A 16,652-nucleotide genomic window follows, 5' to 3' on the forward strand; every position below is an offset into this window, starting at 1 on the left:
CTCCCCTCCGGAAAATCCAGGAAGGAACACTTGCGATTTCTCTAGCCAAGTATTTCTTGGAGCTCTATGGTACCAGGTCATTCCCGTAAGCCGCCCGGAGTTACCTGTGTGTGAGGTGGGCTGCCCTATGCATTTGTGTGTGTGCGCTGGAGAGAGAGTGAAAAAGAGAGGGAGAAATAATTATATTAATTAGATAGATCAGTCTTTCTCCACCTTGGAGACTTGAAAGTGTGTGGACTTCAACTCCCAGAAAGGGAGTTGGGAGAAAGGGAGAAAGGAGGAGAGAATGAAAGGAAGATGGAAAGAAGAAAGAGGTAAGGAGAGGAGGATGGAAAGGAGAGAAAGAGGGGGAGAGAGGGTAGAAAGGGGAAGAGGAAGAGCAGGAGTAGGAGAAAGGGAAGGGAAGAAGGAAGGGAAAGGAGAGCAGGAAGGAAGAAAGTAGAGAAGGGAGGAAGGGAGAAAAGAAAGGGAAAATAAGGTGGTGTTATAACAGGAGGAAGGGATAGTAAACAAAGCAACCCAAACTGTATATTATAACCTATTAAATGAAATAATAAATGTATAAGAATGATAAATGTTAAAACACTTGTAACCAAATGACATGCTATATGTGATGATGGGTTTTTTTCTTTTTGCTTTGTTTTTATTGTTGTGGGTATGTGTCGTCTATGTAACAAAAAAAAATAAAAAAAGTTGATAGGCAAGAGGAAGGAAGAAGGAAGGAAAAAAGAAAAAGAGGGAGAGAGGAAAGAAGAAAAGATGGAACTAGAAAGGAAAGAAGGGAGGGAGGGAGGAAAGGGGAAGACAGGGAAAGAGCAGAAAGACAGAGAAGGTGAAGGTAGATAGGCAGAAGGAAGGAAGAAGGAAGAAATAGGAAAGGAGGGAAGGAGGAAGGAACAGAAGCGAAGAAATGGAAAGAGCAGAAAGACAGAGAAGGTAGATAGGTAAAAGAAATGAAGCTGAAAGAATGGAAGGAGGAAGGAAGAGAAAAAAGGAGGAAGGGAGTGAGTGAGGAAAGAAGAGAGGATGGAAGGAGAAAGGAAGGAAGAGATAGCTAATCAAGCCCCCCCCCCCCCCCCCCCCGGGTAAAGGGCGTCCCTCTTTTCCAATCTGAAAATCTGGTCACCTTACTTTAAATACAAAATTCTTTAGTAAATTATAACATTGTCCAAAGGAGGTTGAGAAGGCTTCCTGGCTTTCTCAAGAGAGCCCCCTCCTGGCCCTGCATGGGAAATGCACCATCTCTCCTTTTTCCATGAATACCTTCCATGCACAGAAAACCCATCCGAGGCTCCCTCTGCAAAGAGAAAGGAACCGCATGCGCTTCAGCGTTGAGCCGCTGTTGCAGGTTGGGAAGGCAGTGACGTCAATAAGTCTTGCCTTTCTAGCTGCTGGACTCTCTCTCTTTAACCTTTTATGCTTCGCAGGCAGTTAAAAAGGCTGCAAAGACGTTTTGAAGGAAAGAGGTGGCAAAGGTAGGTGTTTGTGTGTGTGTGTGTGTGAGTGAGAGAGAGACAGAGACTGTGCGTGTGCATATATATACCAAGTCAATCCTAGGAGCGGGAGACCCGAGATTCCCATGTTTCTCTGCCGCCCTTTTCCATGGTGATAACAAAGGAGAGCTCCAGAAGATGCATGCTGCCCTCAGGAAGAATTCCAGATCCCAGAAAGGAAAGGGAGCGCCCCATTTCGTGAGAATAGCTCCTGCATAGGGGAGAGGGGGAGCTTGTATGGCAAAACTCAAGCAGGAAGTAAAAACAACTTTTAATTCTCACTCTGTGCTGGATGACACTAAACTCAGCTTGGGGCCTTTTGCAACTCAATTTGTTTGAGGAAGGTAGTCAATCACGTCATCGTATTGATCTGGGTGCATTTAATCCTTTATATTTCATAGGAACTGAACGCCTGGATTTGATTGACCTGTTTGTGCTTAGGACACATTGTGTGAACCTGACCCCCGGTGTGAAGGGAGAAAGAGAAATGGACCAGGGTCAAAGGATTGGCACCTCATTTTTTGTGAACTGAATTTTCATGCTTTCGGCTTTTGTATGTTGTATGTTGTGTGTACTCTGCTTATAGGTAAACGTAGAGCTATATTTTTAAAATGCAAGTCTTTCCCTTTGAGTAAAAAGAAATTTAAATTATCCAAAATGCCCAATATGGTGGGTCATGCAAAATATTTTTAAAAGAAGGATAAAGTTTATTCCTCAGTTATTTTTACTAGGTATATGTACTGACTTTACAGTGGTAGAGACTAATTTGATTCTGCACCTGATAACTGCAGCAAGACTGTTGGTGGCGCAATATTGGAAGAAGGAAGACTTGCCTACAATCCAAGAATGGACATTGAAAGTAACAAACTTAGCCGAGATGGCTAAAATATCGGCATATCTCAAAGATCATTCAAATGAGAGATATAAACGAGACTGGAAAAAATGGATTGACTATATACAAAATAAATACGGGACTAAGAAATTCCAGTAAGCCTATGCTTAAGATCAGAAATGATTTAAACTGTTAAAAGTTAGTTCAGTAAGAAGAAGCTAAGGTCAATGTAGAATGTCATTAACTTCTTTATTTCTTTTTTCTCAATAGATTTTAGACTGTGTTAGTTAAAAATCCATACCGTGTACGGGTTCTGGGAAGTCGGGGGGGGGGGAGGAGGAGGGGGGATGGGAGGGAGGGAGGGGCACACACAAAAAAATTGTACTTCAATGTCTTAATGATTGACAAATGATGAAATATTTGTGTTTTTTTTTAAAGAAATAAAATAAAAATTACCACTTTTATAAGAAAATTGCAAAATTGAGGCCATTTGTTGATCTTCATGTAGAGAAAAAAATGATCCCTTTGGCAAGGAGGGCTTAATGGCTTGTTCTGGTATTCCCATGGCTAAATGAACATTGCTATGAATTAAAAAAGCATTTGGAGATACACAGGTTTCATTGCACCCATTTGGAATTGTGTTACAGGACAGAGAGAGAATGGCTTGCCTTCCTTTAGCAAGTGAGGGAATTGGAAAAGACCCTTCCGATGCCCAGTCTGGAATCCATGGGGAGATCTGGGCAAGAAATGGGCAGAAGATGCTGGAAGAAGGAACCATCGTTTCACAAATTCAGGCTTTGAATTTCAGGAGCATCCAATATCAGGAGGATGAGGGTCCCCGAGGACTTTGTAGTCGGCTCCACTTCTTTTGTAGTCGATGGTTGGGACCAGAAAAGCACACAAAAGCGCAGATGCTGGACCTGGTGGTTCTGGAGCAGTTCCTGGCCCTTCTGCCCCTGCAGATGGAGAGCTGGGTGCGGGAGTGTGGAGCAGAGACCAGCTCCCAGGCGGTGGCCCTGGTGGAAGGCTTCCTCCTGAGCCAAGCGGAGGAGAAGAAGGAGCAGGTTGAGTTGCCGGTGAGAGGACTTCTTCTTGGGCCTGAATATAATAATATGTTCAGATTTTTGTATCAAATTTTTGTAGGTTTATTAAGATATAAAATGCAAGAAAATGAAAATAGTAGGAAAGGGGGAAAGGAAGTGAAAGAAGTGTAGGGTAAATGGGGAAAAAGAAAATCATTGAAAATCTGAATCTTTTTAGCACAGTCGAATAAATGGTAACATTACAAGTTCAATGTCTTACATTTACATACTTAATATGTACTAGCAAATTCTATATAACAACAAACTTATGTAATCAACAAAACTCAATCAAAGTTTCAATACAAAACCCAGCATTGGTTCCAAAGTAGAAGCAAGATTGGCTTGGTCTTTTCTTTAACTAAAGCAGTTAATTTTTCAATCTCTTCCATCGGTTTTCCCAACGACTTCTCCTTTGTGGCTATTAAAATATCCGTCCGCTTTGCAAAGAGCATCCTTTCTGCTCTCAACATATATAACAGCAAAGTTATATATGTAGTTTCCATCCCTTTTTCTATTAAACCTAAAAGAAAAGTCTCTGGTTTGATTTTCAGGCCCTCTTTGAGAATCTTCTGCAGTACAATATAAATCTTATCCCAGTATTTCTTTGTTTTGTTACAAGTCCCGCAGAGTAGGTAAAAAGTTACTTTTTTATATTTACATTTCAAACGTGTATTTGAAATTCCTTTGCGATTTGAAAAATCTTTGGCAGTTTATCAGGTGTTAAGCATAGGTACGCACCATTTCATGATGTGTAATGTCCATTAATTCTTTTTTTCCTGCATCCTATTTCAAGTCCTTCGCAATGGAGCTCAGAGATCCTGAGACAAAGAGGCATCTGTCAAATCTCCCTCAAGAATTGTCTTTCAGGGGGATCCCTGAGGAAGATCCAATTCAGGACACCTCAGGAGGTAATATAAGGTCCTTCCACTCCTTTGATAAATCCTAACTTTCTCATCTTCTCTGTGTCCTCTCCTCTATAGCAAACCTCCTCCCATTTTATTAATTATGCCTTTTGAAATTCTGTCTCCCTCACAGGGAATCATAGAAGGAAGTCGACTCTTTGTTTAGAGGGAGCGGAAACCATGATTGAACCTCCAACTCAGGTATGAGAATAACTTTGATTTACTAGTTTTCTATTTTTCCCCCTCAGGAAATCAGCTGTTGTACATATTATAGGTAGTCTTTGACTTAGGGCCACAATTGAGCCTAAATTCTTTGTTGTTAAGTGACACATTTGTTGCCCCATTTTACGACCTTTCTTGCCACAGGTGTTAAGTGAAGTGCTGAAGTTAGGTTGTTGTTAAGTGGCTTCCCTAATGACTTTGCTTGTCAAAGGTTCACAAAAGGGGATCACATGACCCTGGGACCCTGCATCTGTCATAAATGTGAGTCAGTTTGATCATGTGCCCATGGGGATGCTGGAACAGTCATAGGTATGAAAAACAGGCATAAGTCATTTTTGTCACTGTCGTTGTAAATCCCTAAACCTGTTGTATGTTGAGGACAACCTGTACTGTCTCCTGCCATTTTCCCCTTTTCTTTTGGTTGGATATTCCTTTTAGGATTTTTTTTAAGACTAAAACTTTAAAAACAAAATTCTTTTTGCTAATTATTCTCCCAACTTTTCAATAAATAATGTTTTACAGAATTCTTTATATTAGTCATGATGTCTGCAGCTTGTCCTTGAAAAACTGTACAAAAGAGATAGTTTGCATCCATCAAACAAATTGATTACTTGGCATTAAATTCACAGATTCTCTGGATAAACATTTAAACTAAACAATGAGGACAGAGAATTAATTGATACAGAACATTTCTGTCCCCAACAATCTAAAATTAATAGATTAATATAGTGCATATAACATAGATGTTTGTGTGGTTAAGAATATCAACCTTGCTGTCAAGCAAAATCAAGCATTTAATTGTGAGTGCCATACAATCTGCAATCAAACAGGTGGTGAGAAAGTAGGGGAAGACAGACACAACACAGGTTATGTAGACAGTAATCACAAGGTCAGTCAAAATGGACGCTAATGTGTATACACCAATGCACAGAGTATGCACTTGTATACTGTTGCTCTTTAATTCCGGTGTAAAAATAGGACAAGCTGAATATATTAATAGATAGTAGAAATACACTGAAGGGAGGAATAGAGGGATAGAAGAAAGAGGGGTAGAGAGGGTGGGAGAGAGGATTGGAGGGAGGGTGAGAAGGAAGGGAGGAGTGTACCGGGAGAGAGGAGTGGTAGAGGGGGAGGGGAAGTAGTGTAGAGGGGAATGATGGAGGGAAGATGGAAAGTTGGAGGGGGGCGAAAGAAAGGGTGTATGGAGGGTTGAAGAGGTACATTGGGTTTCTATTTTGGGGGGTATTATTGACAAGAGGAATGGCTGTGTTTATTGTTTAATGTTATATGGCCCCGGTTCTGCACAGTATATATGTGACTGTACGAAAATGAAAATGTAAAATAAAAACACATTTACACACAAAAAAAAGTAATGGTGGATTTTAACTACCCTGACATCCTGGGAGACAAACTGCATCAAGTGGAAGGTCAAACAGATTCTTGATAAACCTATCAAGAGAACTTTGTTTCCCAACAAGTAGAGAAGGGAGTCAATCAGATTGGTCTTAATTCTCACTAACAGTGATGAAATGATAGAAGGAATCTTGTGGGGGAGTGATAATACAATACTGGAATTCCACATTATGCGAGCAATAGAACAAAGTCTTTGATGTTAAAAGAGCTAATTTCAATAAACTTAGAGATAGTTTGGGAATTATTCCATGGATGAGAATCTTCAAGAGAAAACAACTCAAGAAGCTTGGGAAATTTTGAGAAGTGAGATTATAAAAGCCTAGTCTAGCACAAAACCAATGAAGAAGAAAAATAACAGCTCTCAAAAGAAATCAGCATGTCTGCATAAAGAACTCTGATAAATTAAAAGACAAAAAGGACAAGTAAAAAAAAGGGAAAGAGGGGCACATAACTAAGGCAAAGATGAAGTGAGGAAAGCTAATGAAGTAATGTTTGTTACAAAAAAAGTGTCTTTCAACATGTTAAACCTAAAAAGAAGTCAAGGACACAATTGATCCTTTGGTGGCAGAAAGTGGGAAGAAGGTGACAAGCACAGGGAGAAAGTAGAACTACTTAACTCATGTTTTTCATCCGCCTTTACACAAAGGCAAAAAACATTCCAGCTTATCAAAAACAGCACCACAAAAAACAGATTAGGAACACAAGTTAAAATATGTAAGTGAGCACCTGTCCACCCTAGATGAGAAGACCAATAAAGCTGATTAGGGGACTGGAGGCTAAAGCATATAAAGAACGGTTGCTGGAATTTGGTATGTCTTTTTTAATGAAAAGAAGGACTAGGGGTAACATGACAGTATAGAGTTTCCTGCCTAAGCAGGAGGTTGGAGTAGAAGACCTCCAAGGTCCCTTCCAACTAAACTATTCTAACCTATCCTACCCTACCCTACCCTACCCTACCCCCTATCCTAAACGGTGCCCCTTTTGTAATTATTTGAGTTGAATTTGTGCTAAGAACCTGAAAAATATTTCAATATTCAAAGTAGCAAATTTCCATTTTTCCAATGCTTCATTTACAATCATTAATAAGAAAAATACATGGTTAATAGTTAAGATTATTCAAATACCAGGCTAGTCGAAATATAGAAACGTCTGCAAGTAAAAAGTGTTTTGAAAGAATAATTAGCCAAGGACCTATTAGCTTAGAACAGTGATGGCGAACCTATGGCACGCGTGCCACAGGTGGCACGCAGAGCCATTTGTCAGGGCACGTGAGGCGCTGCCCTGTCAACTGACCACTGCGTATGCATGCGCCAGTCAGCTGTTCACCCTTTTTTAAAGCCGTTTTTCACCCTCCCCAGGCTCCAGAGGCTTTATAGGAGCCTGAGGAGGGTGAAAAGAGCCTCCCCCGCCCTCCGGAGGCCCCCCAGAGACTTCATGAGCTTCCCTAAAGCTTCCAGAGTGCAAAAAAACATGCCCTATGGGCAAACCGGAAGTTTGGAAACAGACTTCCGGTTTGCTCAGAGGTTTTGACTGCTCCGGAGTCTTCGGGGAAGCCTCCTGAAGATCCCTCAAGCCTTCAGAGCGCTCAAAACGACCTTCCGAGCAAACCAGAAGTCACTTCCGTCTTGCTTGGAGGTTCATTTTGACTGCTCCGGAGGCTTCCTGAAGGTCTCTGAAGCCTCCAGAGGGCTTCCGGGGGGTGAGGGAGGCTGTTTTCACCCTCCCCAGGCTCCTATAAAGCCTCTGGAGCCCGGGGAGGGCAAAAAAGCATGGAAAATGGGGGGGGCGTGCCTGTAGTGCATGCATGCGCACTGGGGGGTGCGCATTGCATTATGGCTGTGGCATGCCTGCACACGACCTCCCCTGCGCTCCCCCCACTTACAGCACGCGAGCCAAAAAATGTTCGCCATCGCTGGCTTAGAAAATAAATTCTTCTGACTTGTGCCTGGATTTGGAGGCCAAACAATCCAGCTTTGCACAGGCTAAGAATTGTCTTCAATGGAAAACATTCTTCATTTTCTTATTTACTGTCCAGCCAATGGCTCAGACTACTAGCAGCTTCCTTACAATCTGAGGAGGAGCAGTGTCTCTGGGTATTGATGGTACACCACACAGATCCCTGGTTGAGCTCTCCCAGCACTTTCATGAAGGTGTTGAGGATGAACAGGATAGGTCCATTATTAAATTCATGTATTTTCTTATCTTTATCTTCTATATCTTCATTCTCCCCTTTAATTTTGGGGGCTCCAACCCTATCATCTTTTGCTGTGAGGAAGGCTAGTCTTTCCAGCTTCTTCTCAATTCTCCCATATCCTTCCAATAGATTTTGAATTCCAGCCAAGATATTTTGGAATTTTAAAGTTTCCTCATCTAAGTATTGACCCATGTTTCCAAAACAGAAGAGAGAAAGAAAAAAAACCCCAATAATGACTGCCAGTTTAGACTTCCAGGCTTCTCTTAGCTTTTATTTTATTTAAGTTGACTTAAACACAAGTTCTTTTATGCTCTTCAAAGGGGAAGGGTTCTGTCCCCTTCTTTCCTTCCTTCTTTCCTTCCTTCCTTCCTTCCTTCCTTCCTTCCTTCCTTCCTTCCTTCTTTCTTTCTTTCTTTCTTTCTCTGCCAAAATAGTTCTCAGAGGCACCTGTGAAAACAGTTGGTGCCCTTGGTTTTTTATCAGTTTCTGTAAACAAGTTGCAAACCCTTCAGCTGCAGAGTTAGTAAAGTCAAATAAAGAAAGAGATGCGTTGTTTCAGAAAAAAAACCCTTCGATTGGCAGTTAATTTTCACCTTCTGTAGGAAACAAAGTTCTTTAGATTGCTTTTAGTGTGATTTAATAACAAATAGTAGGAAGAACTGTTAAAATAAAAAGGAAGGTTTTAATCCAGAAATCAAAAAATAAGCAACAAGAAGCAGAAGGAAAAAAAATCAATCCGTTCACTTTAAGAGGAGAAATGGAGAATGTGACTAACATTTCAATCCACAAAAAATAGTTACAATGACAAAAGGAAAAAAAAAACCTTTCCACAGCGATCCCATTAGGATTATTTTCGCAGCTCAATTCTTTTGTTTAAGTATCAATTTGGCTTTAAGGAAATATTTCTTTGGGCAGTCTTTAGCAAAATAGAAAAAATACCTCACCAATGGACTCACTTTCTCTTTTCACTTCCTTCCTCCCAGAGCGTCCCGATTTCATCAGCCTAGGGGCTGCCTGTTCACTGCGGGCTTGAAGCACTTCCCTTGGGTTTAACAGGGATTTTGCGATATCCCTGAGACCAGCAAGACTTCGTCTTCCTGATCACTGTCTCTATGTTACGGTTTAGGTCTCAATGGACCCCCCCAGCGGCAAAAGTGTCAACGGTGGTCTCAGAGTGTTGAGACCGCACGTTGTAACATCGTGACGTGGCTCCTCCTTCCAGAATGAAGAGTATTTTGATGAGGGTTTGCTGGCTGTTTGGTAGATCAGTTGATCCAGAAGAAAACAGGGCTAATTTAACCTGAATGGCACTGAAAGTCCTACAGAATGGTTCCACCACAAATCCGCGAAGCCCTTATCCGCGGAGACATAAGCGCGAAGACTAATTTGTGCCGTTCGAAGCGCTAAGGAAAAATGCGACCCTACCGCGATGACATAATCGCGGAGGGCAAATCCGCGCATTCCCAAGCACTCAGTAGCCTAAACTTAACCCTAAACCTAACCCTAAACCTAACCCTAAACCAAACCCCTAAACCTAATCCTAACCCTTACCTTAATTGAAATCGGCTTTCTGCCGCGGCGCTGTTTTAAAGCGCCCTTCTGTTGCTGCGCTGTGGTTGCGGCGGTGATGACATGCGATGATGACGTTGCGGCTTTAGCGATGCGCTTATGTCTCCGCGGATAAGTGCTTCGCGGTTTTGTCGTGCCACGCTACAGAATCATTCAAGTTGATAAAAACTGCGTAAAATCTTTCTTTAGTAAAATGCTTTTTGTTCTGTCAATTTTATCATCTAAACCACATATCATTACTAAACATAGCCATTTATCCTTTTTTAAAAATAATTTATTTTTTATTTTCAAAACAAACACAACACATCCTTCTTTACATACTGTAGAAAGTGTATCAGTTGGTTTCATAAAGACTTTCGTGCATCTCTTCCTCAGTCAACAAACATAATTCATATTAACTAAAGTATTTTAACTCAGATATTTATACATCTTACCATCATCATTCCTCCATTTTCATTTGACAATAATTGTTTAAACATCCTTCATCATAAAATATACCAAGATTTACCACATAATCACATACTGGCATTTCATTTACTATTTCTAAAATCCTCCATTAACACTGAATCCTTATGTCCTATTCCAGCAAAATATCCTTAATATTTAATAACAACATTTTCTGATCCTCCTTTCCAAATCACGGTTTACATTTTACATACAGTTTCCTTATGTTGTTCCCATACCTATATATAGGTTGTTACCATTATCCCTCCTTTATTTAACTATATCCTGTATCATAACATTTTCCCCCCAATAATCAAGACTTTAACTGTATCTAACTTAGTTCTTTTTTATTAACCTTTATATATAATCCAAAAGGATTTCTAATCTTCCTTTCATGGGTACCATTCAATATTCATATCTAATTATTACTTATCATAACACTACACATTGTATACATTAGTAACTTTATCAATTATTTATTTAACTATATCTATTGTCACTAAATTTCACTGTTTAACTAGTTTCAAATTGTGCTCTTCCATCTATCAACTTGTATCTTTCCAGTAGCAAAACAGTCTCATATCTTCTGCCATTTGTGGTGTCAGTCCTCTAATCATCTCCTTAATCAACTTTGCATGGACTCCTCTTATCAACTCCTTGCTTATAAAATCTCTCATGTAATTTCGATGCCCTTCTTCTGTTTCCCTAATCAGCTTATCTTTGATTGTCAAAGTTGTCAAATGGTTATTTTTGTTGCTAGCTTGAAGAACTCTTCAATCGATCAGGGACTTTGTGATGTCCCTGAACACAGCAAGATGTATTCTTCCTGTTCACTGTCTCTTCGGGAAGGTTTAGGTCCGATTGGACCACCCAGCGACAAAAGTATTGTCTGCGGTCCCGGAGCATCAAGACTGCACGTCCGTATCGTTGTGACGTTGGCTCCTCCTCAACATAGCAATTTATCTTGTCTATGTTTGCTTTAGAAATTCTTAATAATAGGAAAGATCCTGCAGTTCTTCCTTGGTCTGTATTTTTTTCTCCCTTTCAGGAGGTTCTTCTGCCCTTTGAGGAAGTGGCTGTTTATTTCTCCGAGGAGGAGTGGTCTCAACTGGATCCTGACCAAAAAGCTCTGCATTGGGAAGTCATGCTGGAGAATTATAAGAATGTGGCCTCTCTTGGTAAGAGTTTCCTACTCTCCATGCAGAGAGTTCAGGAAGACATTTTGTAGTTAGATGCCATTAGCTAGTTCTTATGAAAACATTTATAAATTGATATCTTCAGAGAGAGAAGGGAAAGTTTTGTTTTTCTAGTGCTCCAAGGAAGGAAATAGGTTTATGGCATTTTGTTCAGATATATCCTAGCTAATTTATATTTATATATAAACATTTTATGACAAGATAATTCCTTGGTTTGAGGTAATGCCAAATTTCATCACACAGATTTCAACTATTTTGGCCCAGATGCTTCCTATCAAGAGTTGCCATTCAGAATTTTTAACTTAAATGTCTTTTCCAAGATTTTATGCCTCATCCAAAGAGATATTATCATTTCTATACCATGCCAATATTAGAATACAAATATGCAGTATATATTAGAATTTGGCACAATACCTGAAGGCAATCAATATGACTTCTGACAGAGTGATTTTCCCCCCTAAACTTTCTCCCCTTTCATTTCTCTTTTCTTTTGAAGGTGATATTGAGAATGAGAATAAAGACTCTGGAGAACCAGTCAAAGTGTTCAGACAAGGAGATGTAATGGAGCAACCTGCAATTCACACAGATTTCCAAAGGCAGGAGAGAAACCTGTTGAATAACTGGAATAAGGAAAGCTCATGTCCTTCGATTGTTGCTCAGATGCAGGATTTTATTGATCAAAAAGAAAAATTAAACAACAAATATATTGAGAAAGGTGTAAGAATCTTGAAAGAGACATTAGATGTAAATGGACCCTGTCCATCACAAGCCAAAGGAGCAGCCAATATGGACAAAGACAGAGAGAAAAAATACAGTTGGATGTTCACACTTTCTCAAGAAAATGGGTCTCTTGAATCACAGAAAAGTTTTCACATTGGAGAGAAGACAAATAAATGCAATGAACATGAAAGCAAAACTGTTAATAAAAGGACATCCAGAAGAGAGAAGCCATATAAATGCATGGAGTGTGGAAAGGGCTTCAAAACAAACTGTGAACTTACATCCCATCAAAGGATCCACACAGGGGAGAAACCATATAAATGCATGGAATGTGGAAAGGGCTTTAGAACAAGCAGTAAACTTACATCCCATCAAAGGATCCACACAGGGGAGAAGGCATATAAATGCATGGAGTGTGGAAAGGACTTTAGCCAAAACATTCACCTTATTACCCATCAAAGGATCCACACAGGGGAAAAGCCATATAAATGCATGGAGTGTGGGAAAGACTTCAAAAGTAGCAGTAATCTTACCTGCCATCAAAGGAGCCACACAGGGGAGAAGCCATATAAATGCATGGAGTGTGGAAAGGGCTTCAGAACAAGGAAGGATCGTGCAACCCATCAAAGGATCCACACTGGGGAAAAGCGATATAAATGCATGGAGTGTGAGAAAGACTTCAAAAGTAGCAGTAATCTTACCTGCCATCAAAGTATCCACACAGGGGAGAAGCCATATAAATGCATGGAGTGTGGAAAGAGCTTCAGAACAAGCTATATACTTACACGCCATCAAAGGATCCACACAGGGGAAAAGCCATATAAATGCATGGAATGTGGAAAGACCTTCAGAGCAAGCAGTTATCTTACATCCCATCAAAGGATCCACACAGGGGAGAAGCCATATAAATGCATGGAGTGTGGAAAGAGCTTCAGAACAAGCAGTAATCTTATATCCCATCAAAGGATCCACACAGGGGAAAAGCCATATAAATGCATGGAGTGTGGAAAGGGCTTCAAAACAAACTGTGAAGTTACATTCCATCAAAGGATCCACACAGGCGAGAACCCTTATAAATGCATGGAGTGTGGAAAGGGCTTCAGAACAAGCAATAATCTTACATCCCATCAAAGGATCCACACAGGGGAAAAGCCATATAAATGCATGGAGTGTGGAAAGGACTTCAAAACAAACTGTGAACTTACATCCCATCAAAGGATCCACACAGGGGAGAAGCCATATAAATGCATGGAATGTGGAAAGGGCTTTAGAACAAGCAGTAAACTTACATCCCATCAAAGGATCCACACAGGGGAGAAGCCATATAAATGCATGGAGTGTGGAAAAGACTTTAGCCAAAACATTCACCTTATTACCCATCAAAGGATCCACACAGGGGAAAATCCATATAAATGCATGGAGTGTGGGAAAGACTTCAAAAGTAGCAGTAATCTTACCTGCCATCAAAGGATCCACACAGGGGAGAAACCATATAAATGCATGGAGTGTGAAAAGGGCTTCAGAACAAGCTGTAAACTTGCATCCCATCAAAGGATGCACACAGGGGAGAAGCCATATAAATGCATGGAGTGTGGAAAGAGCTTCAGAACAAGCAGTAAACGTACATCCCATCAAAGGATGCACACAGGGGAAAACCATATAAATGCATGGAGTGTGGAAAGGGCTTCAGAATAAGCAGTGGTCTTACATCCCATCAAAAGATCCACACAGGAAAAGCCATATAAATGCATGGAGTGTGGAAAGAGGTTCAGAACAAGCAGTGATCTTACATCCCATCAAAGGATCCACACAGGGGAGAAGCCATATACCATATTTTAAGACACACAGATTTTCCCCCTCTTTTTTTGCGCAGGGGGGGGAAGGTTCTTCTTATACTCCGAAAAATTCGGTAAATGCATGGAGTGTGGAAAGGGCTTCAGCACACCCCATAGTCTTATTTCTCATAACATGATTCATAGACTGGAGAATCCCCAAAACAAAGATACATTTGGATGAGAATCTATGCTAATTATTGATTTAATGGGTTCTATGAATGGATTTCAAATTTACAAACTGAACTCTAGATCCCTTTCAGTCTGGTTTCAGGCCTGGTTACTGCACCGAAACCGCTTTGGTCGCACTGACCGATGATCTCTGGCGAGCCAGGGATAGAGAGCATTCCTCTATCCTGGTGCTTCTTGACCTCTCAGCGATGATACCATCGACCATGGTATGCTTCTGCGACAGCTAGAAGAGGTGGGAGTGGGAGGCACCATCTTGTGATGGTTCTCCTCCTACCTCTCTGGCAGGTCGCAGTCGATGTTGGTCGGAGGACAGAGGTCGACCCCTAGGGCCCTTGAATATGTCCCCCCTCCTATTTAACATCTACATGAAGCCGCTGGGTGAGATCATTCGCAGGTACGGGATCAAATACCACCAGTATGCGGACGATACCCAGCTGTATCTGTCCGCCCTGTGCCAACTCAGTGAAGCGGTGGAAGTAATGTGCCAGTGCCTGGAAGCTGTCAATGTCTGGATGGGAATGAACAAGCTTGTGCTCAATCCTGACAAGACTGAGTGGCTTTGGATGTTGCCCCCCCAAAATAGTCCAGATATTCCACCCTTAATCCTATGGGGTGAAATCATACACCCCTCAGAGAGGGCCCGCAACTTGGGTGTTCTCCTGGATCCCCAGCTGACATTAGAACATCATCTGTCAGCTGTGACCATGGGAGCTTTCGCACAGGTTCGCCTGGTGCACCAGTTGCGGCCCTATCTGGACCGGGAGGCACTCCAAATGATCACTCATGCCTTCGTCACCTCAACGCTCGACTACTGTAACGCGCTCTTCATGGGGCTGCCCCTGAATAGTGTTCGGAGACTACAATTGGTCCAGAATGCAGCCGCGCGAGCAATACTAGGTGTACCTAGGTACACCCATGTTACACCTATCCTCCGTGAGCTGCACTGGCTTCCCATCGGTCTCTGGACACGCTTCAAGGTGCTGGTTATTACCTATAAAGCCCTACATGGCCTAGGGTCTGGATATCTCCGTGACCGCCTCCTGCAACATACCTCCCAGCGCCCAATAAGATCGCACAGGGCGGGCCTTCTCTGGGTACCGTCATCCACACAATGCTGTCTGGCGGCTCCCTGGGGGAGAGCCTTCTCTGTTGCTGCCCCGGCCCTTTGGAACAAGCTACCCCCTGAGATCCGGACCCTCCCCACTCTCCTGGCCTTCTGTAAGTCTGTTAAGACCTGGCTGTTTCGGCAGGCCTGGGGCTGTTGAGCTTTCCTGAACTTCAGCCCCATTATAACTGAGTGCATGTTGTGTTTTTTCCTGTTTTAAATTGTATTGTTTTGTGTTTTTAATCTTTTTAATATTTCAATTGTTTTTATGTAAGCCACCCAGAGTCCTTCGGGATTGGGCAGCATACAAATCTATTCAAATTCAACTCTGAAAAGGGTTTTTAGTAATGTAAAAAGAAACAATGGGCATGAGTCATTATAATTAATATTTATACATTTTTGAATGTATCTTTCTCCAGTGCACTGCTCAGAGAATCCAAATGCTGGGTTTACACAGCCTATCTGCCCTTGGACTGAGTGATGTTTTTGTTGACCACGCCTCCCTTTGCCTGCACATGCTCAGTTCGAAAACTCAGTCCGCCCGAGCTAGGACTGTTTTGGGAGAGCTCCAGTCTAAGAGCAGAAAGGCTGGAAAAAGTTTCCCAATTTGGACCACGTTTAACTTCTCAGATAAAGGAAATCACGCTTCTATATCAGGTCTGTCCTTTTGCCTCCATTGAGGTTTCTGTCGCTTTAAGAGAAGGGCTGCCGGGTTTCCCTGCTGTTGCTAATTGCAAGCACTGCAGGGGGTTGAAAAGGCTTGCACAGCGGGGGCTGGCTAGCAACTGGAGCAAAGGGTGGGGTAAACCAAGTTCCCTGTCGGAGCAGGGGCGTCCCACGGAGAGGAAAGGTCCAGCGAAGGCTCTGGGAAGGCTCTAAAGCTGGTGAGCCAGATTGCTAGGATTCCCTCGCCTGCTCCATTTTGCCCGGCATCAGCAGAGACGGCTGGAGTCTTCGCGCGCTTTTTGAGGCTGGAAAGAGCGGGAAGCGGCTGCGTGCGCACCCCCCGCCATTTTGGATCGATCCGACTCACTGTGCAGAGCGGCAAAGCTCGGAGCGTGCGAGGAGCGAGGACAGCAAGAAGAGCCCAGCCAGCCAACGGAGCTTCAACGAGCCCTCAACGACTGCAGAACGCCGCGGGGAGGCTGGAGACTAGACTGGGGAGCCAGCTAGTCTATCCCTCCAGAAAATAAGCTAAGTCTCGGGGAACCGAGGGCGGTGGGAGGAAGGAATCCGACCCCCAGGCGGCCCTTCCCTCCTGGAGATTCTGCCAGCGCTTTTGGACCGCAAAGGCCAGCGCGTGCCCATCCCAAACCCAGCTATATTCCAGGCCTCGTGGGGACCTGAAATGGCTGAGGAATGCAGGGAGGCCTTAGGGGAACAGGTAGGGCCCTCCAGCAAACGCAGCAAGCTGGATCCCTCTGCAAATAAAGGCATAGGGCACAAAGGCTCACTT

General features: G+C 42.3%; 1 protein-coding gene across 1 annotated transcript in view; it reads left to right on the forward strand.

The window, feature by feature from the left end:
* Positions 1-16,652, forward strand: part of LOC116502676 (zinc finger protein 208-like) — an 89,492-nt gene that overhangs the window by 32,916 nt on the left and 39,924 nt on the right. The window contains 1 exon segment of the mRNA XM_032208563.1: positions 12,293-13,682. Within this exon segment, the coding sequence (XP_032064454.1) occupies positions 12,293-13,682 (1,390 nt within the window).

Source organism: Thamnophis elegans, chromosome 2 (assembly GCF_009769535.1).
Source record: "Thamnophis elegans isolate rThaEle1 chromosome 2, rThaEle1.pri, whole genome shotgun sequence".
In the NCBI taxonomy this organism is placed as follows: domain Eukaryota; kingdom Metazoa; phylum Chordata; class Lepidosauria; order Squamata; family Colubridae; genus Thamnophis; species Thamnophis elegans.